The 25,132-nt window shown below is 36.7% G+C and overlaps 1 protein-coding gene across 10 annotated transcripts in view; it reads right to left on the bottom strand.

The window, feature by feature from the left end:
- The window catches only part of MAK (male germ cell associated kinase), a 104,658-nt gene that overhangs the window by 72,879 nt on the left and 6,647 nt on the right, over nt 1-25,132 (bottom strand). For all 10 annotated transcript variants that reach the window (XM_036026570.1, XM_028512032.2, XM_028512033.2 and 7 more), the window contains exons 3-6: nt 24,657-24,711; nt 23,834-23,955; nt 14,420-14,499; nt 11,032-11,164 (exon numbers count right to left, since the gene is read on the bottom strand). In XM_036026570.1, the coding sequence (XP_035882463.1) occupies nt 11,032-11,164; nt 14,420-14,499; nt 23,834-23,955; nt 24,657-24,711 (390 nt within the window). The remainder of the gene's footprint in view (nt 1-11,031; nt 11,165-14,419; nt 14,500-23,833; nt 23,956-24,656; nt 24,712-25,132) is intronic.

Raw genomic sequence — 25,132 nt, forward strand, 5'->3', positions numbered from 1 at the left:
TGGCTTCTCCATTTCCTATACTATTCTTAACCTCCCCCTATTTTGTACCTACCATTTACGCTTGTTCTCTGTACCTTTTCCCGAATTCTGCCTCCTCCTTGCTGATAACCCTCCATGTGATCTCCATTTCTTGTTTTTTTCTGTTCTTTAAAAATATCTCATATTATTTTTCATTATTTTAGAGACATTGAACCATGTAAGAAGAACATACTTTTTAATTATTTTATTTTATTGTTGTTCACGTACAGTTGTCTGCATTTTCCCCCACCTCTGCCCCGGCCGCAGCCATCCTCATCTCCCTGCCCTGATTCCACCCCCACCCTGGTTTTGTCCATGTGTTCTTTACAGTTGTTCCTAAAAACTCTTCCCCCTTTCCTCCCATTATCCCCTCCAACCTCCCCTCTGGTTACTGTCAGACTGTTCTTAATTGCAATGTCTATGATTATATTTTGCTTGATGGTTTGTTTTGTCGGTTGATTCCAGTTAAAGTTGAGATCATATGGTATCGGTCTTTTCTGATTCTCTTCCTGTTCTAGTTGCTTGCTTAGTTTGTTTGCTTTTCTTTTATTTTAAGGTTCCATTGTTGATAGTTGTGAGTTTGTTGTCCTTTTACTATTCATAATTTTTATCTTCTTCTTTTCCTTAGATGAGTCCCTTTAACATTTCATATAATAAGGTCTTGGTGATGATGAGCTCCTTTAACTTGAACTTATCTGGGAAGCACTTTATCTGTCCTCGCATTCTAAATGATAGCTTTGCTGGATAGAGTAATCTTGGATGTAGGTCCTTGCCTTTCATGACTTCAAATACTTCTTTCCAGCCCCTTCTTGACTGCAAGATCTCTTTTGAGAAATCAGCTCACAGTCTGATGGGAACTCCTTCATAGGTAACTCTCTCCTTTTCTCTTGCTGCTTTTAAGATTCTCTCATTATCTTTAATCTTGGGTAGTGTAATCCTGATGTGCCTTGGTGTGTGCCTCTTTGGGTCCGATTTCTTTGGGACTCTCTGAGCTTCCTGGACTTTCTGGAAGTCTATTTCCTTTTCCAGATTGGGGAAGTTCTCCTTCATTATGTTTTCAAATAAGCTTTCAATTTCTTGGTCTTCCTCTTCTCCTTCTGGCACCCCTATGATTCGGATGTTGGAACGTTTAAAATTGTCCCAGAGGTTCCTGAGTCTCTCCTCATTATTTTGTAAATTCTTGTTTCTTCATTCTGTTCTGGTTGAATGTTTATTTCTTCCTTCTGGTCTAAAGTGTTGATTTGAGCTCAGTTTCCTCCCCTTCACAGTTGGTTCTCTGTATGTGTTTCTTTATTTCATTTTGCGTAGCCTTCACTTTTTCCTCTGTTTTGTGACCATACTCAACCATTTCTGTGAGCATCCTGATTACCAATGTTTTGAACTCTGCATCTGATAGGTTGGCTATCTCCTCATCACTTAGTTCTTTCTCTGGAGTTGTGATCTGTTCTTTCATCAGGGCTATGTTTCTTTATGTCATCGCACCTGTTACATTGTAAGGGGCGGAGCCGTAGGTATTTGCCAGGGTGGGGCAACCCACTTCCCTGTGTTGTGGCACTGTATTGGGGGGAGGGGTCTGAGAGGATACAGTGCCACTTGCTCAGCTCTCGGCTGGCTTTCAGTCACTTCCTCTGCTACCCACAAGCACATTGGGCCCTTCTGGTGCTGAATCCCAGGTGGGTGGGCTTGTGTACATTCTAGGACTCTGTGCCTCTCTCCAGTGAACGCTCCTGTGAGGCTAGGAGTTTCTCCCACTGCTGCAACCCCCATAGGTTTTTACAGCCACAGGTTTTGAGGCTTTCTTTCCCCATGCTGGAATCCTAGGTTGTGTGATCTGTCTCACTCCCCAGTTGTTTCTCCTGGTTTATCTGCATGCAAATATGGGACCACCTGGTCTGCCAGCCACTGCCTCATCTATCCATTCCCTCAGCTACTGCCTTTCCACACATCCTTCTGCCCCAGCTGCCCATCTCTGCCCCTCCTACCAGTGTGGATAAATGTTTCTTCTTTAACTCCTTGGTTGTTGGACTTTCATACAGTTTGATTTTTCTGGCAGTTCTGGTTGGTTTTTGTTTACAGATTTATTGTTGTCCTTCTTGCATTTCTGCATGGAGGCAAAGTGTGTCTACGTCTGCCTCCATCTTGGCCGGAACTCCTGTACAAGGTTTTAATCTCCAAAATATATAAAGAACCCATAAGACTCAATGTGAGGAAGACATTTAAAAAATGGGCAAAGGATATGAATAGACACTTCTCCAAGGAAGACATACAGATGGCCCATAATCCTATGAAAAAATGCTCAACATCACTAGCCATCAGAGAGATGCAAATTAAAACCACAATGAGGTATCACCTCACCTGTCAGAATGAATCAGTAATAAATCAACAAACAACAAGTGATGTGGAGTATGTGGAGAAGAGTGAACCCTAGGACACTGTTGGTGGGAATGCAGACTTGTGTAACCACTGTGGAAAACAGCTGGAATTTCCTCAAAAAATTAAAAATGGAACTTCCTTTTGACCCAGCGATTCCACTGCTGGGAACATACCCGAAGAATCCCAATCACCAATTCAAAAGCAACTATATGTCCCCATGTTCGTAGCAGCACTGTTTACAATAGCCAAGTGCTGGAAACACCTACCATTAAATGAGTGGATTAAAACTGTGGTACATTTACACAATGGAATACTATGGAGCAGAAATAAAGAAGGAACTCCTAGCTTTTATAGTACCACCATTGGAACTGGAGACTATTATTCTAAGTGAAATAAGCCAGTTGGTGAAAGACAAAAACTAAGTGATCTCACTTATAAGAGGAATATAATGAACAAAATAAACTAATGAGTGAAATAAAACCAGAGACATGGAAACATGAACAGACTGACAGTTGCCAGAGGTGGGAGGGAGTTAATGGTGGAAAGAAGGGGAAGGGATCAGTTAAAGAACATATATGAATGGCCTATGTACGTAGACAACAGTGTGAGGACTAACTGTGGGAGTGGGACTGGGGGTGGTGGCTCGGCAAAGGAGGGAAAAAGGGGAAGAACTGGGACAACTGTAATAGTATAACAATACTAAAAAAATAAAAGGGAAATTTACACTATTCATTTCACTAAATAAAAATTAGTGCCCCATGGAGTCACATGTAAACTCTTCTTAAAAAAAAAAGATGTATTCATTTTTAGAGATAGGGGAAGGGAGGAAGTAAGGGAGGGAAAGAAACATCAATGTATGGTTGCCTCACATGCACCTCCCACTGGGGAGGTGGCCTACAATCCAGGTATGTGCCCTGACTGGGAATTGAACCAGTGACCCTCTGGTTTGCAAGCCAGCGCTCAATCCACTGAACCACATCAGCCAGGGATGTGTAAACTCATCTCCTAAAAATATACTTGCTAATGGCTGCCTTTGGCATAGTGTTCTTAAAATAGCTATTTATTTATAAAAAATGCTGGTGCTTCTTCCACAGATTTGTGTGTTCTGGTTTCCACCAAGTCAGTGACTTATGGCTCCTGTGGTGGACAGCAAATGCCAATGAATATTTTATGTAAGTTCATTAGCAACTTCTCAAGAAGCACCAAAAAAAGTTAATATTCCACTACCTATACACTTATTATTTTTGGAGGCCATTGTTGAAAAAAGGGTTCCTTGCAAACTCTTTTTTGAAAAAGCATTACTAAATGTATTAGTTTCAGGGGAAGGAGGCAGGGAGGGCTGGGGTGGTGGGGAGGGGTGAAGGGAAAAGGCAGAAAACTGTACTTGAGCAACAATAAAAAAAAGTCTTAGTTTCCTGGTGCTGCTATAACAAAATGTCACAACTAGATGATTTAAACAAGTAATTTTCAACTTTTTTCATCTCATGGCACATATAATTACTAAAACTCTGCAGCACACCAAAAAACATATTTTTTGTTGCTCTGACAAAAAAATAGGTATAGTTTTGATTCATTCATATTAGATAGCTATTGTTGTGTTGGCTGTTATAATTTTTTTTATTTGACAATCTAAGGAAAAAGAGGTCAGTGCCTCTGAATAAAGTCAGGTACTGTATGTTTTAAAAATTCTTGTGGCATACCAGTTGAAAATCACTAGTTTAAACTAACTGAAACATAAACTCTCACAGTTCTGGAAGATAAAGACACATGACAGTAGGGCCCTGTTCCCTCTAAAGGCTCTGAGAGACAATTGGTCCTGTGCCTTTCTCTTAGCTTCTGGTGCTGCTGGCAATCCTGGGTGTTCCTTAGCTTGCAGCTGCATCATTCCAATCTCTGCCTCCATCCTCTCATGCCATTCTTCCCGTATGTCTTCCCGTATTCCCACTGTGTGTGTCTCTGTGTCCCTCCTCTCCTCTCCACTCCCCTCCCCCCCATCCCCTCCCCTCCCTTCTCATAAGGACACTAGTCACATTGGATTAGGGCCCACCATGAAGATTTCATCTTAAGGTAATTATATCTGCAAAGAAACTACAGTGTTTTGCTGTGTATAATGTGCATGTCTTTGCCCAAATTTTTAAGGGAAATATAAGGATATGCATTATACATGGGCTGTATTTGAAGTACCTTGTATCTGTACTTGTGTTTTGGGATTCCCTAAAATTTCTTGTACACTATGCTAAAAAATAAATGCTAAAAAAAAATGGAATTCTGGCCAAGATGGAGGCAGACGTAGACACACTTTGCCTCCATGCAGAAATGCAAGAAGGACAACAATAAATCTGTAAACAAAAACCAACCAGAACTGCCAGAAAAATCAAACTGTATGAAAGTCCAACAACCAAGGAGTTAAAGAAGAAACATTTATCCACACTGGTAGGAGGGGCAGAGATGGGCAGCTGGGGCAGAAGGATGTGTGGAAAGGCAGTAGCTGAGGGAATGGATAGATGAGGCAGTGGCTGGCAGACCAGGTGGTCCCATATTTGCATGCAGATAAACCAGGAGAAACAACTGGGGAGTGAGACAGATCACACAACCTAGGATTCCAGCATGGGGAAAGAAAGCCTCAAAACCTGTGGCTGTAAAAACCTATGGGGGTTGCAGCAGTGGGAGAAACTCCTAGCCTCACAGGAGCGTTCACTGGAGAGAGGCACAGAGTCCTAGAATGTACACAAGCCCACCCACCTGGGATTCAGCACCAGAAGGGCCCAATGTGCTTGTGGGTAGCAGAGGAAGTGACTGAAAGCCAGCCGAGAGCTGAGCAAGTGGCACTGTATCCTCTCAGACCCCTCCCCCCAATACAGTGCCACAACACAGGGAAGTGGGTTGCCCCACCCTGGCAAATACCTACGGCTCCGCCCCTTACAATGTAACAGGTGCGATGACATAAAGAAACATAGCCCTGACGAAAGAACAGATCACAACTCCAGAGAAAGAACTAAGTGATGAGGAGATAGCCAACCTATCAGATGCAGAGTTCAAAACATTGGTAATCAGGATGCTCACAGAAATGGTTGAGTATGGTCACAAAACAGAGGAAAAAGTGAAGGCTACGCAAAATGAAATAAAGAAACACATACAGAGAACCAACTGTGAAGGGGAGGAAACTGAGCTCAAATCAACACTTTAGACCAGAAGGAAGAAATAAACATTCAACCAGAACAGAATGAAGAAACAAGAATTTACAAAATAAATGAGGAGAGACTCAGGAACCTCTGGGACAATTTTAAACGTTCCAACATCCGAATCATAGGGGTGCCAGAAGGAGAAGAGGAAGACCAAGAAATTGAAAGCTTATTTGAAAACATAATGAAGGAGAACTTCCCCAATCTGGAAAAGGAAATAGACTTCCAGAAAGTCCAGGAAGCTCAGAGAGTCCCAAAGAAATCGGACCCAAAGAGGCACACACCAAGGCACATCAGGATTACACTACCCAAGATTAAAGATAATGAGAGAATCTTAAAAGCAGCAAGAGAAAAGGAGAGAGTTACCTATGAAGGAGTTCCCATCAGACTGTGAGCTGATTTCTCAAAAGAGATCTTGCAGTCAAGAAGGGGCTGGAAAGAAGTATTTGAAGTCATGAAAGGCAAGGACCTACATCCAAGATTACTCTATCCAGCAAAGCTATCATTTAGAATGCGAGGACAGATAAAGTGCTTCCCAGATAAGTTCAAGTTAAAGGAGCTCATCATCACCAAGACCTTATTATATGAAATGTTAAAGGGACTCATCTAAGGAAAAGAAGAAGATAAAAATTATGAATAGTAAAAGGACAACAAACTCACAACTATCAATAACCAAACCTAAAAAAAGAAATCACAAAAAGCAAGCAACTAGAACAGGAACAGAGTCACAGAAATGGAGATCATATGGAGGGTTATCAGAGCAGAAGTGACAGGGGACGTGGGAGAATGAGGGAAAAGGTACAGGGAATAGGAAGCATAAATGGTAGGTACAAAATACACAGGGGGAGGTTAAGAATAGTACAGGAAATAGAGAAGCCAAAGAACTTATATGTACAACCCATGGACATGAACTAAGGTGGCAGGGGAGTGTGGGTGGGAAAGGAGTACAGGTCGAGATGAATGAAGGGGAAAAAATGGAACTATAATAGCATAATCAACAAAATATATTTAAAAAAAATAAATGCTAAAATTCCTTTATAATATAAAAAACAAATTTCTAACTATAAATAAATAATTGAATTAAGAAATTAAAATGATTTTTTTCCTGAAAGTTTGGGACAAAAACATGTATGCACATTATACATGGCAAAATGCAGTGTTTCCAAATCAAGTCACAGGCACAGGTATCAAGGGCTAGGTATTCAACCTATCCGTTTTTGAGATATAAGTCAATCCATAGCACCAAACAGCAAAATAGTTATATCCTTATACTATGTAATAATCACTTTAAAATAAATATTTAGGCCACTTTCTCTATGCCCTACGAGTACCCTGCTGTGGGTTTATTTCCCACATATACTTCCAGTACACCTAACCTATAACTTCCTATGTTTCCCACGATCTTACCCGCAGCCATCTCAAAGGTTATGGCAAAGACCGTGGACAAGAAGCTTGTATCCATGTGCATGGACGGGCAAACAGTATCAAGACTACTCCTGTTCGCACCCTCAGTGAACCAGTTGGCTGAAGATCACTTCTATCTAAGCACATTTGTTTATATTGCTTCAGGAAATGTTTAAATAGACAGGAAATCTCTAAATTAGTCATGTTAAGGTGTTCACTTGGTTCATCATTCACTTTCACACATCTCTCACATTACCATGTAAGACCACAGAGGGAGCAGGAAGCATACAGTGGAGGTCTCTCAGACCTGTCCTAGCTCATTTAAATGAAACTGCTGATAATAGGCATTGGCTCTTAGGACCAAGGTCCCTAAGTTTAGTATCTGTTTTCTTGTATGTAATTTATTGTTTCAGATCTTATTTTTAGGCCTCTGATCCATTTTGAGTTAACTTTTATATATTGGCACAAACATCAGTCTCATTTCATTCTTTTGCATGTAGCTTTTCCATTTTTCCTAACACTATCTATTAAGGAGGCTTTCTTTCCTCCATTTTATGTTTTTGGCGCCTTTGTTGAATTATTTGCCCATCTAAATATGGGTTTATTTCTGTGCTCTCAATTCTGTTCCATTGGCCTGTGTGTGTATGTTTTTCTGCCAATACCATGTTGTTTTGATTATCATAACTATTGAAGTCAGGGAGTGTGATACCTCTGGCTTTGTTCTTTTTTCTCAGGATTGCTTTGGCTACTCGGGGTCTTCTGTAGTTCCATACAAATCTTATGATCTTTCATTCTTTTTTTTTTTTTGCCCATATGTCCTTTTTACATGTTCCTAACAAGCTCTACCGTTTTGTTCTATTCCTTTAAAAAAATCACTGGGATTTTGATGGGGGTTGTATTAAATCTGTATATTGCTTTGGGTAATATGGTCATTTTATGTTGATTCTATTCAAACCACAAACACAGAATATCTTTCCATTTAACTGTATTATTTTAAAATTTCTTTTAATAATGCATTGTAAGGTATAGGTCCTTCATATCCTTTATTAAGTTTATTCCTAGATATTTACTCTTTTGGTTGCAATTGCATAAAGAATTGTGTTTTTCATTTTTTTTTTCTGAAATTTCATTGTTAGTACATGGGAATGCTGTGGATTTTGTATATTGATTTTGTATCCTGCAACTTTATGTATTTACTGTTTTTAATAGTTTCTTTTGGTGGAGTCTTTAGAGTTTTCTATATAAAGAATTTGACCCCAAAGGCAAGGGAAGTAAAAGCAAAAGTAAGTGAATGGGACTATATCAAACTAAAAAGCTTCTGCACAGCAAAAGAAACCAACAAAACATAAATGCAACCAAATGAATGGGAGGAGATATTTGCAGACAACAGCTCTGTCAAGGGATTAATGCCCAAAATATAGCGAGAACTCATATAACTCAACATCAAATGAAGAAACAATCCAATTAAAAAATGAATAAAGGACCCGAATAGACACTTCTACCAAAAAAAAACATACAAATGACCAATGGATATATAAAAAGATCCTCAACTTCACTGGCTATTAGGGAAATGCCAATCAATACCACAATGAGATACCACTTCACACCTATTAGAATGGCAATTGTCAACAAGGCAAGTGTAATAGTGTTGGAGAGGCTGTGTAGGAAAAAAGGAACCCTCATTCACTGCTAGTGGGAATGTAAACTGGTACAGCCACTGTGGGGAAAAAAAAAAAAAGATGGAGATTCCTCAAAAAATCAAGAACAGAGCAACCATATGATCCAGCAACCCCTTTCTAGGTATCTACCTAAAAAATTTGAAAATATTTATTCGCAAAGAGATATGCACCCCTATGTATACTGAGGCATTACTCACGGTGTCCAAGACATTAAAACAACTAAAGTGTCCTTCCATAGATGACTGAATAAAGAAGATGTGGTACATATATACAATGGAATATTACTCAACCATAAGGAAAAGATAAAATACTGCCATTTGCAACAACATGGATGGACCCTAAGAATATCATGCTAAGCCAAATAGGTCAGACAGGAAAAGTTAAGAATATATGCTTTCACTCATATGGGGGATACAAACAAGAAAAACAAAAACTCATAGACACAGACAACAGAGGGAAGCGGGGGTGGGTTGAAAAGGGTAAAGGGAGTCAAACATATGGTGACAGAAGATTTGACTTTTGGTGGTGGGCACATAGTGCAATAATATATAGATCATATATCCAAGAAATGTATGCTTGTAATCATATTAAACCAATGTCATCCCAATAACTTTAATGAAAAGAAACAAAACAGGCATTGGCTGAAACTGTCCTGGGCAAATGGGGGCCTATGATTACATTATCTAGCTCAGTTTTCAGATCGCTTCTGTTCTCTAACTACACTTGCTCACTTAGTGACTTCATTTAATCTTACAATTTTTAACACTAATGTCTTCTACTTCACATCTTCAGCCCAGCCCTCTCCCCTGAACTCTGTATCATAAATCCAGCTGTCTACTTTGACATCTCCCCTTACATAAACATTCACCTCAACCCAAAACCAAATTGTGCTTCCCCTGCCCCAACCCCCTGAGCAAGAACTCCCTAGAATTCCCTATCTCAATTAGTGCTCACTCCATCCTTCCAGTTGCTGAGGGGAAAAAGGTGGAGTCTTGACTCCCTTATATATTATAATCCAACACCTGATTTACCAGGAACTCATGTTTGCTCTACTTTAAAAACATAGCCAACATCCTACACCTTTCACCATCTCCACAGCCACCATTTCTTGCCTGAATTATTACAATAGCTTCCTACCTGGCCTCCCTGCTTCTGCCCTTGCTCCTCTAAATTCTATTTTCAATACATCAGTCAGAGTTTTAAAACATGTCAGATCATGTCAAAATTCTCCAAGGGCTCCCTAGTCCCTCAGATTAAAAAGCCACTATAGTCCTTCAATGAACTAGGAGATCTGGCCATCCCTAAACATTCAGACCTCATTTCCTACTACTGCCCTCCTTATTCATTCTGGGCTCTGCAGAGTCCACATGTGGCACTCCTGTGTCAAGGTCTTTACCCTCAGCATTTTCTCCCCCAGAAAAGCTCCTGCTTACCCTGGCATGTCCTCCCAGGCTCTTCTCAGCAAAATCTTCTATTTATAATAGCAACATTCTTTTTTTCTTCCCTTATCTCCCCCAACTCCCTGTGCCTTTTCATATTTTATTTTTCTCCGTCTGATACACAAATATTCTTATCTTTACTGGAGTATATATACATACAGAAAAATGTATGTATCATAAGAGTACTAGCCTGATGACTTTTCACAAACAAAACACACCCATGGACCCAGCACCCAGATCAAGAAACTGCATATTACCAGCATCCCAGAAGTCCCCTCTCCTGAACTCTTCCAGTTGCTACCCGCCCCCCGCCATGTAACTGCTATTTTGACTTTTAACAACATAGATTAGTTTTCTCTACTTTTGCATTTAATATCAATGGGATCATACAGTATGTATTCTTTTTTGTTTGGTCTCTTGCTCTCAACATTATATCTGTAAGACTCATCCATACTGTTGCATGTAATTACAGGCCTTTCATTTTCATTGCTGTAAAGCATTTCACTGGGTGAATATATCACACCACTTGGTGATGGACATTTGGGTAGTTTGCAGTTTGGGACTAGTATATGTTTTTTGATGAACATGTATGATATCCTTCTGTTGGTAACTCATGATATTTGCAACTTGGTTATTTGTATATGAGGCAGTGTTCTTTTTGTTTAGTTCACTTCTCTGTTCCCAGTGCCTAAGTTAATATCTGGCACATAGTAGGTGTTCAATAAATATTTGTTGAATGAATAAAAAATCTTTTTTCCTCCTCTTATTCATAAATTAGTATAGTCTCAACTGATCCTTTATCTCCAAAGAATACGAAGTCACTTCTACATTTTGCTTTAAATAATACATATGGAACATCCAGAATGATATTTGACAATTCACTAGAGGAAAACTTCAGCATAGGCATATGCCTCTGGAGAGCTGCATAACACTCACCATCGGGTTGACACATAATCAGTGTATGGTGGCTGTGACCTTAATTCCCTTGCAAGACCAAAATCAGCAATTTTCACAAGTTCTGGACCCATACAAAGCAAGTTTTCTGGTTTCATATCCCTATGAAAAAAACCTAGGAATATAAAAAGGAAAAACAACCATCAACTATCATGTTTAAATATATGTGACATAAACAAAATAGAACTGAGCCTCTCTGTTATAATTAGGAATGTGAACTAAGGGGAAAAAAGAAACCATGTTTAGTGTATAAAAAGTGACTGGAGGTGGAGATACTCCTTTCAAAGTAATTTAGCAAGAAAGATCGCAAGGCATGTAAGATCATTAAAAATAACATGTATTCCTTCACCCTGGCAGGTGAGGCCCATTGACTGGAGTGTTGTTCCACACACCAAAAGAGTGCCATTCCATCTTGGGGCCGGGTGTGTGTAGGAGGCATCCAATCGATCAATGTTTCTCTCTCACATTGATGTTTCTCTCCCTCCTCCCTCCTTTTCTCTCTCTCTAAAATCAACAAACAAATCCTCAGGTGAGGATAAAAAAATACATAAAATAACATGTATTTGTTAATCCAGTAAGTTCAGGCAGTGGGCTGGATACTGCCACATTATGACAATCTCATTAATTTGCAGAACAGCCTTAAAGAGGTATTATGATCACTGTTGTGTAAGAGACGAGGAGGTTGAGGTTGAGAGAGAACTAGCTCAATGAAACCTTGAGTAGGGCTGCATAATCAGGCTTAAGTCAACACAGCTGGTCTTACTATGGGGCTCTATTACATTTCACATGAGATTCCTTGAGTATAATCACTTACTTGAAAAGCCTATTAAACAAAAAGAGATCTCCAACCATTTTAACCAATTTATTTAAAATTCTTTTATTTAACAGTTCAGTTCTTCCTTGGTAGCTGCTTTACTGAAAAACCCAGTAACTATAATGCTTATTTACCAACCAATATATAAAATAAGTGGTTAGTTATGGAATCTAAAAAGCAGCCCAATGAAAATGAGGCAGAAAACCCAGGCAGAAGAAAAACCTCTAAAGCCCTCCTTGTAAATTTCTATGAGAGATCTAAAGCACACTTCTTGTACACAGATGGCTTGTATTCTAATGACCCTGCAAGGTGGGAGGATAAAGAACAAGCCAGGTCACTGGCTGTAATATTCATCACGAGAGGATTTTCATGCAGCTTTGGGCTAGGAAGACTGTCTCATCCTAAGCTCAATCTTAAGTCTTTCAAAGCCAGTGTGGGTTCTACATTTGTGACATCTATAACTGAGTTCTGAACTCAGTTTATCTGGTACTTCTTACTCAAAATAGCTGTTAGGAGCCATTTCACTAACTTCCAAGAGAAATCTGTTGCACTTTTATAAGAAGACAGGAATGCGAACACATGATGGCAAAGTGACATTAATCCATAAAATCTTAGAATTGAACCAATTACATATATGTAAAGTTTAGACTTTCCCTATCCTCACTAATATAAATATATTGGAGATTTGGTCCTGTTTTAACTAAAATATTAGTCTTGTTTTTTTGACAGCCACTATTTAAAAAATATTTTCTCAAAATATTACATATGTGGTATTTATCAACTACAGAGAAATAAAGTTTTGTAAAAATGCCTATTGTTGTTAAAGTCCAGTTTCCCAAATCACTGTGTGGCCAATTATGTAATTCTAGATTACTCATGTTATTTAATTTCAGCAGAAATTTATAAATCCCATACTAATTTCCTTGAATCCCTTGTGCTCTGAAGTTGCTAATAATCGATACATATCTAAGGAAACTAAAACAACTTTATTACTAGCCTGAAAACTATTAATAAAACACAAAGTTCTTCCCCCAAAAATCAAACAATTCGAGACTTTTGATTTTCATATCATACTTGCTTCATTAGCATAAAGTAACTCGTAAATATCAAGAGTACCATGCTGACCAGAGTTTCAATGGCATAATATATTCACCCTATTCTAGATTTGGGGCTGAAGATTAGGCATCTACCACAAACAATGAAAACAGCATACATTTTTTATATGTCTATAATTAATAAATGACTTTTACCAATGGGTTGTAGTATATTACCCAGGGTTTTAGACTTTTAAAGACCTTACTAGTTTATATAAGACGAACAACTGGGGATTCAGGAATTTTCTCAATGCTTCTGTGGAATTCTGCAGACCATTTTTTTTTATCCTCACATAAGGACCTACTTATTGATTTTACAGAGAAGGGAAGGATGGGAGAAGGGAGAGAAACATTAATGTGAAAAAGAAACAACCATCACCTCTCGTACCCCCTGCTGGGGGACCAAACCCACAACCTAGGAAGGTGTGCTGACCAGAAATTGAACCCATGACCTCCGGTTTACAGTACAACACTCCAACTGAGCCACAGCAGTCAGAGCTGCATAGTATTTTTAGAAAATAAATTATTTCCTGTAGCACTTAAAGGAGAAAAAGAAATATAAAATATGGGATGAAACATGAACGGAGACTAATGATGGTGTTTTTTGAATGCCTATGTTCAAAATGCACCAATGGTATAGTAGAAACTTTTCTAACTTAATATCTAAACATCTAGTGACTAAAGAAATGTTTGCTAAAAGTTTTTATAATATCATACTAACTTACAATACTAATTATTTTGGTTTGATTGATATGCAAAAACTATGTAAAGACTACATAAATAAGAAATTCATAAAAATGAGATCACTTGCTTTAATTTTACTCAAAGAACAGAAACAACTAAATGTAAATACCAAGGGAAACTATGAAATATTATAATATGGTTGATTTAAACTATTTAAATAATAATAACTAGTCTTGGTAAATCAAAGTATTCTTATCATTTCCAAAAGAAGGGCCTTATATATTTATTGTTCTCATTTCCATGGTAAAATCAGAGGGAATGAAGTTGCAGGATAGGTTTATGACCACTAAGACCAAAGGCTGATGATCAAACTGTTAAAAATTTCTGCCATACTGGAAGACAGTTACAGATTATAGAAGTTGTATTTTATATAAAATGATAAAAATACTAAATTCTTAAAAATATAAGTATGTATAGTCACATACTGCAAACTTGCAGTTATCCAAACATAACATTATTTATGTACATGTTCAATTCCTGTGTGTGATGTTGACAATAATCTGAAGCAGGAAAAGGAAGCTTAAAGGAGGGGGATTATGAGGAAAGAAAAGGGGAAGGGTCGTCAAGGAACATGTATAAAGGACACATAGACAAAGCCAAACGTGGGTATAGCACTGAGGGTGGAAGGTGGGGATAGGTGTGGCAAGGGGGAGTATTAGGGGGAAAATGGAGACAACGGTACTCGAACAACAATAAAAAGAAAAACAAAGAAACCTACCATGTTTATGGATAAATGCCAGCCCTTGCAATATTTGATACATAATATTCCTGATGACTGACTCAGGGAACAACTTGTTCCTGTGAAGAAATGAACAGAAAAATACTCATGTAACAGCTGCTAACCAACCACCAAAACAAATGAGGTTCCTCCTCCCTTGGAGCTCCTCCTGGCCTTATGATTCTGGCTAAAGTATGATTTATAGTTTCATAGTGCTGTCACATATTTAAAAAGTGAAACTTAGAATTGTTTTTGTTTTGCTTGGTAGTAAAAACTCAAATAGCTAGTGTATGTAGGCTTTAAAAGTTTTAAGGGCATAACTGCTTCAGTTCTAGAGTATGCATTTGTACTGTCTAATAAAAATATAACAAGAACCACGAGTGAGAAACACAAGTGTTTAACAATGTTTTGTCGAACTCAACATATACCAAATATTATTTTAACACGCAGTCAGTATTTTAAAATTACTAATGAGCCCTGGCTGGTGTAGCTCAGTGGATTAAACACCAGGCTGCAAACCAAAGGGTCGCAGGTTCAGTTCCTAGTCAGGGCACACGCCTGAGTTTGCAGGCCAGGTCCCCAGTAGAGGGCACGCAAGAGGCAACCACACATTGATGTCTCTCTCTCTCTCTCTCCTTCTCTTTTCCTCTCTCTGAAAATAAATTAAAATCTTTTTAAAAATTATAAAATTACTAATCAATTTACATTCTTCTTTTTTGTACCAAGTCTTCAAAATCTGACATGTAATTTATTTTACATTTATAGCTCAATCCAGACTTGCCACACTTCAAAATTGCTACCTGTGTCTCACAGATACTGCACTAGACAGTGAAGCTTTATACGGTATTTACAAAAGGCCTAACAAAGTAAGATCCAAATAAGGGCCAAATTAAGGCTGACAAATATTAATCAATAGCATACCAAAAATTAATGTGATCAAATTTAATTCCTTGACTCCAAGTTAATTCTTCTTTGATTCTGAAGCCATTCTATGTTTCGCAAGTAATCATTTCAACATTTTCTAACATCTTTATTTCAGCAATGACTGATTGGATTAATTAAGAGTGTTTATTCAAGTGTTCTCAACATATGGGAAAAAGTCTTTTTTTTAACATTGTATTGTTAACTATATGTTTACATAATATTCCAAAATGTCCCACCGAATGGGCTAGAAGCAAACCATAAAGATAAACATAGCCTTATCTCAAATTTGAAAATAATATTTTAAAAAAGTCTTTTATTGATTTTTTTTTTTTTTTTGAGAGAAAGAGGAAGGGAGGGACAGACAGCAAGAAAGAGAGACCCCAACTGGGGATTGAACCTACAACCTTGGCATATTGGGACAATGCTCTAACCAACTGAACTACTGGCCAGGGCCTGAAAATAGTACTGATCATGTATTATTGAAATATTTGAAAAACTCACTTTCAGAGACCCAAGATGGCAGAGGAGTAAGTGGAAGCTACACTAACCTCCTCCCAGGACCAAACTGGAATTACAACTAAAGTATAGAAAAATCACCCCAAATAATCAACTGAACACTAGCTAGAGAGGAGCCTTATAACCACAGACATACAGGAGAAGCCATATCACCACAATGGGACTGGTAGGGAGTGTGAAAGAGGCATAACAGGGCTGTCTAGACTCCCATGGGCAGCAGCTGAAGTCCCACAGGAATATTTCAGCAGCCAAGGGGTTTCTCCTGAGTAGTATAAGGTTTAAACCCCAAGCTGAGCTCCCCAGCCTACAGAACCAGAAATGGGAAAGGAATCCAGATAACGTCCAGCTGTGAAAAGCAGCAGGTTTTCTGTCTGCCAGAGAGAGATGGCTGGAGACTCAGAGAGCCTTTTAAAGGGTCAACACGTAAAATTTTGTTTACAGTCACTTACCCTGGGTTCCAGAAGAGAAAGGGCAGAGTTGACTAGAGACACTTGAGGAGAGGCCGGGGGTGGTGGCTCTCAGTAGAGAGCTGAAGGAGCAGCTGCCAGGATCCCTATGCTGAGTCATTCCCCATATTGCAGGAGCCATCTTTCTTAGGCAAAGTAGTCCCCACCAAGTGGCATCAGCCTGAGGGGAAGCAATTGCCCCGCTTGCAGGAATTGTTCTGCCCTACAGTATGGTGCTTAAGACCTGCTACTGAGGAGTGCAGCTGGAAGACTTTTACTCTTTAAGCCTGACTGAGAAAGCCTTCAGAAAGAGATGGGTCTCTGGGAGCTCCAAGACTTCAGCTGACTCTCTTCGGACTTGGTGCTGCTTGGAGCCAGTCTTGGCATGCAGCCTGGTTCTTTCTGCACACCAGCAATCCTAGCAGAAAGAACCACACACATGCTATGGTTTGCTGATACCACCAAGCAGGCTTCCCAAGGCTAGTCACAGGCAGGGTTTGACCTAGGCATGTACAAGAGTCTTACAGACCTACCTAATACATAGAAACAAATACACAAAAAGCAGCCAAAATGGAAAAAGAAAGAAACAAACCCCAAATGAAAGACGAAAACTATTTTCCAGAAGAACTAAATGAAATGGAGGCAAGAAAGATATCAGAGAGTTTAGACTAATGATTATAAGGATACTCAACTGCATGAAAAAAGGACACAGAAACCATAAAAAAGGACCAGTCAGAAATAAACAAAGCACTTTCTGAAATAAATAATGCACTGGAAGGAATAAACAATAGGTTAGATGACACAGAGAATGGAATCAGTGATTTGGAAACAAAGTAGAATAAAACACTCAGGCAGAGCAGCAAAAATAAGGAGAGCTTAAGAAACATTTTAGACAACATGAAGTATAACAACATCCATATCATAGAAATACCAGAAGAAGAAGAGAGCAAGCAAGGTACCAAGAAGGTATTAGAAGAAATAATGACCAAAAACTTCCCTAATCTGGTGAAGAAAAAAAAAACATATAAGTCCATGAAACTCAGAGAATTCTGAAAAAGTTGGACCCGAAGAGGCATACACTGAGACACATCACAATTAAAACAACATGGTTTAAACAAAGGAGAGAATCCTAAAAGCTGCAAGAGCAGAGCAGGTAGTTATCTACAAGGGAGCACCAATTACAGTCATCTGATTTCTCAACAAATCATTTCACCTAAAGGGACTGGCATGAACTATTCAAGGTGATGAAAAGCAAGGACCTATAATCAAAGCTACTTTACCCAGCAAAGCCATCATTTAAAACTGAGGGAGAAGTAAGGAGCTTTCCAGATAAGAAAAAGCAAGAGTTTGTTAACACCAAACCAATACTGCAACAAATGTTAAAGGGCTTGCTTTAAGAAGAAGAAAAAGAGAAAGAAAAATAACAGGAAAAAAATAGTCTAACAATAAAATGGCACTAAATATGTATTTATCAATAACCACCTTAAATGTAAATGGCTTAAATGCCCCAACCAAAGACATAGCATACCTGAATGGATAAGAAAACAAGACCCATATATATGCTGCCTCCAAGAGACTCATCTCAGATGAAAAGATACACACAGACTAAAAGTAAGGGAATGGAAAATGGTATTTCATACTAATGGAAAGGAAAAAAGGAGCTGAGGTAGCAATATTTATATCCAACAAAAGAGGCTTTAAAACCAATGCTATAGTAAGAGACAAACAAGGATACTACATAATGATAAAGGGAACAATCCAATAAGAGAATATAATCCTAGTAAACAATTATGCACCCAACATAGGAGCACCTAATTATGTGAAACAATTCTTGACATACATAAAGGGAGAGATCAACAGAAATACAGTCACAGTTGGTGATTTTAACACCCCATTGATTTCAATGGATAGATCTTCCAGACAAAAAATCAAAAGGAGACAGCAGCCACAAAGAACATGGTAGATCAAATGGATTTAATTGATATCTTCATAGCATTTCACCCCAAAGCAGCAGAATATACATACTTTTCAAGTACACATGGAATATTTTCTAGGATAGACTGCATGTTAGTACACAAAGAAGTCCCAATAAATTTAGGAAGATTGAAATCATATCAAGCATCTTATCTGACCACAATGCTACGAAAGCAGAAATCAATCAAAAGAAGGACACTAAAAAACACACAAAGACATGGAAGCTAAATAACACAGTATTGAACAATGAATTGGTCAAGGAAGAAATCAAAAGATACCTTGAAACATATAAAAATGAGAACACAACTATCCAAAATCTGTGGGACACAGGGAAAGGAATTCTAAGTGGGAAATTCATAGCATTATGTGCCTATCTCAAAAAACAAGAAAAAACTCAAATAAACAATTTAACTTCACATTTAAAGGAACTTGAAAAAGAACAACAAACAAAGCCCAAAGTGAGTAGAAGGAAGTAATAAAGATCAGAGTAGAAATAAATAAAAATCTCAAAAAGGATACAAAATATCAATGAATCCAAGAGCTGGTTCTCAGAAAAGATAAACAAGATTGACAAACCTTTAACCAGAACATCAAGAAAAAAGAGAGAGAGAAACCAAATAAATAAAATAGGAAATCAAAGAGGGGAAATAACACCCAAGAAATACAAAGATTGTAGAAATATTATGAACAATTATATATGTCAACAAACTGGACAACCTGGATGAAATGGATAAACTCCTAGTAACATACACTCTTCCAAAACTAGACAGACTACACCTAGTGAAATTGAAACAGTAATCAAAAAACTCCCAATGAACAAAAGCCCTGGACTGGATGGCTTCACAGGTGAATTGTACCAAACATTCCTGGAAGAACAAACACCTATTCTTCTCAATCTATTTCAAAAAATTCAGGAGGAGGGAGGCTCCAAAGCTCATTTTATGAGGTCAGCATTATCGTAATGCCAAAATCAGATAAAGACACTACAAAAAAAGAAAATTATAGGCCAATATTCCTAATGAAGATAGATGTTAAAATCCTCAACAAAATATAAGTAAACCAAATACAGCAATACATCAAAAAGATCATACACTATGATCAAGTGGGATTTATTCCAGGAATGCAAGGTTGGTATAACAATTGTAAATCAATAAATGTGATTCACTACATACATAAATGAAATGAAGGATAAAAACCACATGATCATACCAATAGATGCAGAAAAAACTTTTGATAAAATCCAGCACCAATTTATGATAAAAAACTCTCAGCAAAGTGGGAATAGAGGGAACATCCCTCAACATAATAAAGGCCATAAATGACAAACCCACTGCTAGCATCATATTCAACAGGCAAAAACTACAAGTATTCTCCTTAAGATAGGAAACAAGATAAGGATGTCCACCTTCACCTCTCTTATTCAACATAGTACTGGAAGTCCTAGCCACAGCAATCAGACAAAAAAGAAGAAATAAAGGGCATCCCAATTGGAAAGGAAGAAGTAAAACTGTCTTTATTTGCAGATGACATGATCCTGTACATATAGAATCCAACTAAAGATTCCACCAAGAAACTAGTATGATTATAAATGAATTGAATAATGTAGCAGAATACAAAACTAATATTCAGAAATAAGTTGCATTTTTATATGCCAGTAATGAACTAACAGAAAGGGATATTAAGAAAATAATCCCATTCACAATTGATTCAAAAAGAATAAAATACCTAGGAATAAATCTAACCAAAGATATAAAAGACCTGTACTCGGAAAATTATGACACCGAAGAAAGAAACTGAAGAAGATACAACTAAGCAGAAGCATATACCATGTTCGTAGATAGGAAGAATAAACATCATTAAAATGTCCATACTACCCAAAGCAATCTATAGATTCAACACAATCCCTATCAAGATTTTAATGACGTATTTCACAGAAATAGAACACATTTTTAAAAAATGTATATGAAACCACGAAAGGTCCTGCATAGCCACAGTGATCCTGAGAATAAAGAAGAAAACTGGAGGAATCATGCTACCTAATTAACAAACTATACTATAATGCCACAATAATCAAAACAGCATGGTAATGGCATAAAAACAGACACATATATCAATGGAACAGAACAGAAAGCTCAAAAATAATCCCATGCCTTTACAGTCAATTACTATTCGACAGAAGAAGCAAGCACATACAATGGGCTAAATACAGTTGATTCAATAAATGATTTGGGAAAATTGAACAGATAAGTGCATAAAAATGAAACTAGATCACCTTCTTACACCAAACACAAGAATAATTTTAAAATGAATCAAAGAATTAAATGTTAGAACTGAAATAATAAAAATTGTAGAGAAACATAGGCAGCAAAATCTCGGACATAGCTTGAGCAATATTTTATCTGATATATTTCCCCAGGCAAGGGAAACAAAAATAAACAAATGGGACTACATCAAACTGAAAAGTTTTTGCACAGCAAATCAAGTTATCAATAAAATAAAAAAACAACTCACAGAATGGGAGAACATATTCACCAATGCATCTGATAAGGGGTTAATATCCAAAATTTATAAAAAACTTACAAACTCAACACCAAAAAAAACTCCCAAACAACTCAATTAAAAAATGGGCAAAGGATCTGAATAGACACTTCTCCAAAGAGGACATACAGATGGCTAATAGACATACGAAAAGATGTTCAATGTCACTAATCATTAGATAAACAAATAAAAACCACAGATACATTCTTACACCTGTCAGAATGGCTATCATCAATAAATCAACAAAACAACAGGTGCTGGCGAGGATGTAGAGAAAGGAGAAACTTTTTGCACTGTTGGTGGGAATCCTGATTGGTACAACCACTACAGAAAGGAATATGGCAATATCTCAAAAAATTAAAAGCAGATCTGCCTTTGACCCAGAGATCCTACTTCTGTGAATATATCTGAAGGAATCCAAAATGTTAATTCAAAAGAACATAAAGACCCCTGTGTTCATTGCAGCGTTATTTATAATCACCAAGATATGGAAGTAGCCCCAAGTGTCCATCAGTAGGTGAGTACATAAACAAACTATGGGACATTTACACAATGGAATACTCCTCAACTGTAAAAAAATAAAGTTTTACCCTTTGCAACAGTATGGATGAACCTGGAGAATATTATGCTAAGTGAAATAAGCCTGGCAAAGACAAATACCGTATGATTTCACTTATATGTGGAATCTAATGAACAGCCTAAACTATCTATCACCCTCATAGATAGCAGGATGACAGTGAAGGGGATGGGTGGGTAGGGAGTAGAGGGATTGAGCAAAAAGGAAAAAGGACCCATGGACATGGACAACAGTGTGGTAACTGCGGGGGGGCGGGGGTATGAGGGGACTAAATGGTCAAGATATACAGCAAAAAAATTATTAAATAAAAAAACATACTTTCACAAACTATAAATTTTAAAAGAAACACAATATTTTTATCCTAGCCAACAATTTTAAATTTGTAAAAAGAATGCTATATGCTGAAATTTATAGTATCAGAACAAAGGTTAATGTATATTGGTTTCCAATTGAAATAGAAAAGTTTATTTGAATAAAAAAGACTTCTGAGTTTTTCTAGATCCTCAAAAACAATGTTTCAGGAAGTTAAGTACCAAAAACAAAGTGTAAAATTACCACTTAACCCAAACAGCCCTTTACCATATACACTTGTTAATGGTTAAATTTATACCTTTGATATTGAATAATTTTCTAAATAATATCACTTTTATTTACATTTCATTTAAAAATCCAGAATTGAATACTTAATTTCCAAAGTTGATTCTTTTTAGTGTTCATTTTCTATTACATTAACCACTTCCATGGACAGACATATTTTTAATCAGATGACAGTATAATACTTCATATATTTCTATGTATTTAATTTCTTCTTCAACAACTACATTTCAATATATCATGCATGTTTATCATTTCATATATTTTAAACAGCATAAATTATTATTAGAAGCCCCAAAATTAAAATTACCCATAATCTCACCACCTAAGAAACTATTTTGGTTTTTCAGTATTCTAATGTAATACTAAACCATGCACATGCATAACTCTTGTATTAGGTATCAATGTTACATAAATACAATTTTGCTTTCTGTTTTTTATCTACTTATAAGCATTTCCATAATCTTTGTAATTATCACTTTTTTTAACATATATTTTTCTTTTTTTTCTTTTTTTATTTATTTATATTTATTTTTAGAGAGGGAAGGGAGGGAGATAGAGAGAGAGAGAGAAATATCAATGTGCGGTTGCTGGGGGTTATGGCCTGCAACCCAGGAATGTACCCTGGCTGGGAATCGAACCTGGGACACTTTGGTTCCCAGCCCGCGCTCAATCCACTGAGCTACGCCAGCCAGGGCTGTAATTATCACTTTTAATGGCTACAAAATAATTCTATCAATGTTATGCATTATAATTACCAACCCAGTCTCCGACTGATAGTTATTTCTTTTAAAATAATTCAGAGCTAAGTGAAGCTTAGTATAATCATTTAACAGAACATCCTATGGTAACTATGAAAATTATATATCAGTATTAAAATAGGCCTATAAGTGAATGAATGAAATAAAATAATGTATGATATTTAAAATTACAACCATGCAAAAAGTATGCATGCCTGTATAGAAGGGCTAGAAAGGACTCTAGAAAATAAATACTGATTTGGGAGGTAGAAAACTTTTACTTTTACTTTAATTGCTATTAATGTTATGATATCAGCCTGGAACATGCCAGCCTGAAAGAAGAAGAAATATGATTAAAGAAAAATTTGCTCACCATGCTGAGGCCTTGGGTGAGTATGTGTGTATGTGAAAGAAATGCAGAGAGAAGTCAACATCAATCTACTGGGAAATTTGTTTCCAAAGTATTTGAAGATATTTTATTCAACCTTCGCTTTAAAAGCAGACAAAATTTTGGACATTAACCTCCCAGATGTGACTGGCATCTACCTCCTAAATATTATCCTCCCCAAACTCATGACAAATGACTGAAGCTCTTCCTCGTTAGGTTCTGTTCACAGGTTTAAAAATTAAAATAAGAATTTCCTTAGGATGGGTAACATTAAGTTCTATCATTCACTTAAGCATTCTACTGAGTTTATTAGCTCCTTTTTAGGAAGCTACTTCATTTCTTCCTGCATTCTTTCATTAACCTTCCACAAGACACTTAGGACAGAAATGAACATAATTTTCTCAATTTTGCCCAAGACCAGCTTTATTACTGAACATTAAATTATAAATAAATTTTGCTTCAAAAGTACAGGTAGATAGTATGTGTGTTTACATCATATATTTATTTTGATTTTTAAGAGATTACAGAAGGAAAGTAGCTATGTTGTAGCCAGTTCTTCAACGTTAAATACTTCCTTTCATGAAGATAAAAACTAATGAACTTAAATCCCCCTCTTACAATCTGTATATTGTAAAATGTGTCATACTGAAGGGACCCAAGGAACTCATGGAGGAGATAATAGGAGAAAAGTACAATTTTCATAAAATGCAGACATACCTGTCTTTCATTAATTGATAGAGGTTTTCTTTCATATATTCAAATATAAAATAAAGATGGTCATTTTCTCTGATAACTTCTTTTAGTTTAATCACATTGGCATGATTAAGTTTCTTCAGAGACTGCAACACAGCAAATAAGCATTAAAATTCTTACAACAGAATTACAGAAGCTGGCAAAATCTCACCAATGCTAGTAGGTATGATAATTATCTTAATAGCCCATTTCTTCTGAATTCATTAATGAATTTTAATATCTATAAAATTCACATTTCTAAAAACATTTTAGAATGCCTATTTGAAGTAAGCAGTGAATTGTTTTAAGTAATTAATTTGAGTGCAAAAATAAACCAAGTCAATAATACCTACTAAACATTTTTTTCTAAGTATATTAACTAGGTCTAACTTTTTTCTGACTTAACCATGCAAAAGTCTCCAAAATTTTATTCAAATCATACAGCATAAAATATAAAGAAATGGTATATAGTAATTTAAAAAGTTGTCTTTTCATTGTAGTATAAATGAAAATACTCTTAAAAGTGAGAATGTATTTACAGATACAAAAGGCATAGTTATTTTCTGTTCTTCATTGAGATTCTGATGAGAAATGAGAAATTAGAAGATAAAGGAAAATGTTAGGAAATATAATGATCTTTGTATTGCTTCCTACAGAGAAAAGATTAATCTCCTAAAATTAATTCAAAATCTTTAATTTTAAGTCTTTAACTATAGAATAATCTCCTTAGCTACTTTCCTCAGAAATGAGATAGGTATGAGGTAGAGCTAAGGCCTTCTCCAATTCTTTTCATCTCTAGGATTTTTACCTTAACTTCTCTCAAGTTCATGCATTCATCCCAAGAATAGAACTTTCTCTTCATCCTGAAGTTAAAAACAGTTAAGTTTAGTGTATGGGGACTAAAGATTTGAAAGCACAAATTAAACCACTGGCTTTCTCACTGTTATTAGTTCACTTTGGGCAAGCTATGATTCTCCCATTTCCCTCCTCCTGAAAAGCAAATCACCTCCCTTCCACATATCTCAAGGCTATTTGGTGTAAGTTCATGACTATGTCATAATTGAAATTCTGCTTTAATACAAAAGTGAAAGAATTATCATTAATCTTCCTTTCTGGATGAATTCTTACATCTCTCTAATTAGTTTTACTGGGCCTTTCTACAAAGGCTTCTTCCAAAAGGCCCTCTTTCTAAAACTTAAAAGATAAATATGAAATACTATAATTAGGTGGAATAGAAGAAAATTACAAATTTTGGTAGCAAATTTAGTAAAATGCTTTCTCTGA

Source organism: Phyllostomus discolor, chromosome 5, assembly GCF_004126475.2.
Source record: "Phyllostomus discolor isolate MPI-MPIP mPhyDis1 chromosome 5, mPhyDis1.pri.v3, whole genome shotgun sequence".
In the NCBI taxonomy this organism is placed as follows: Eukaryota; Metazoa; Chordata; class Mammalia; order Chiroptera; family Phyllostomidae; genus Phyllostomus; species Phyllostomus discolor.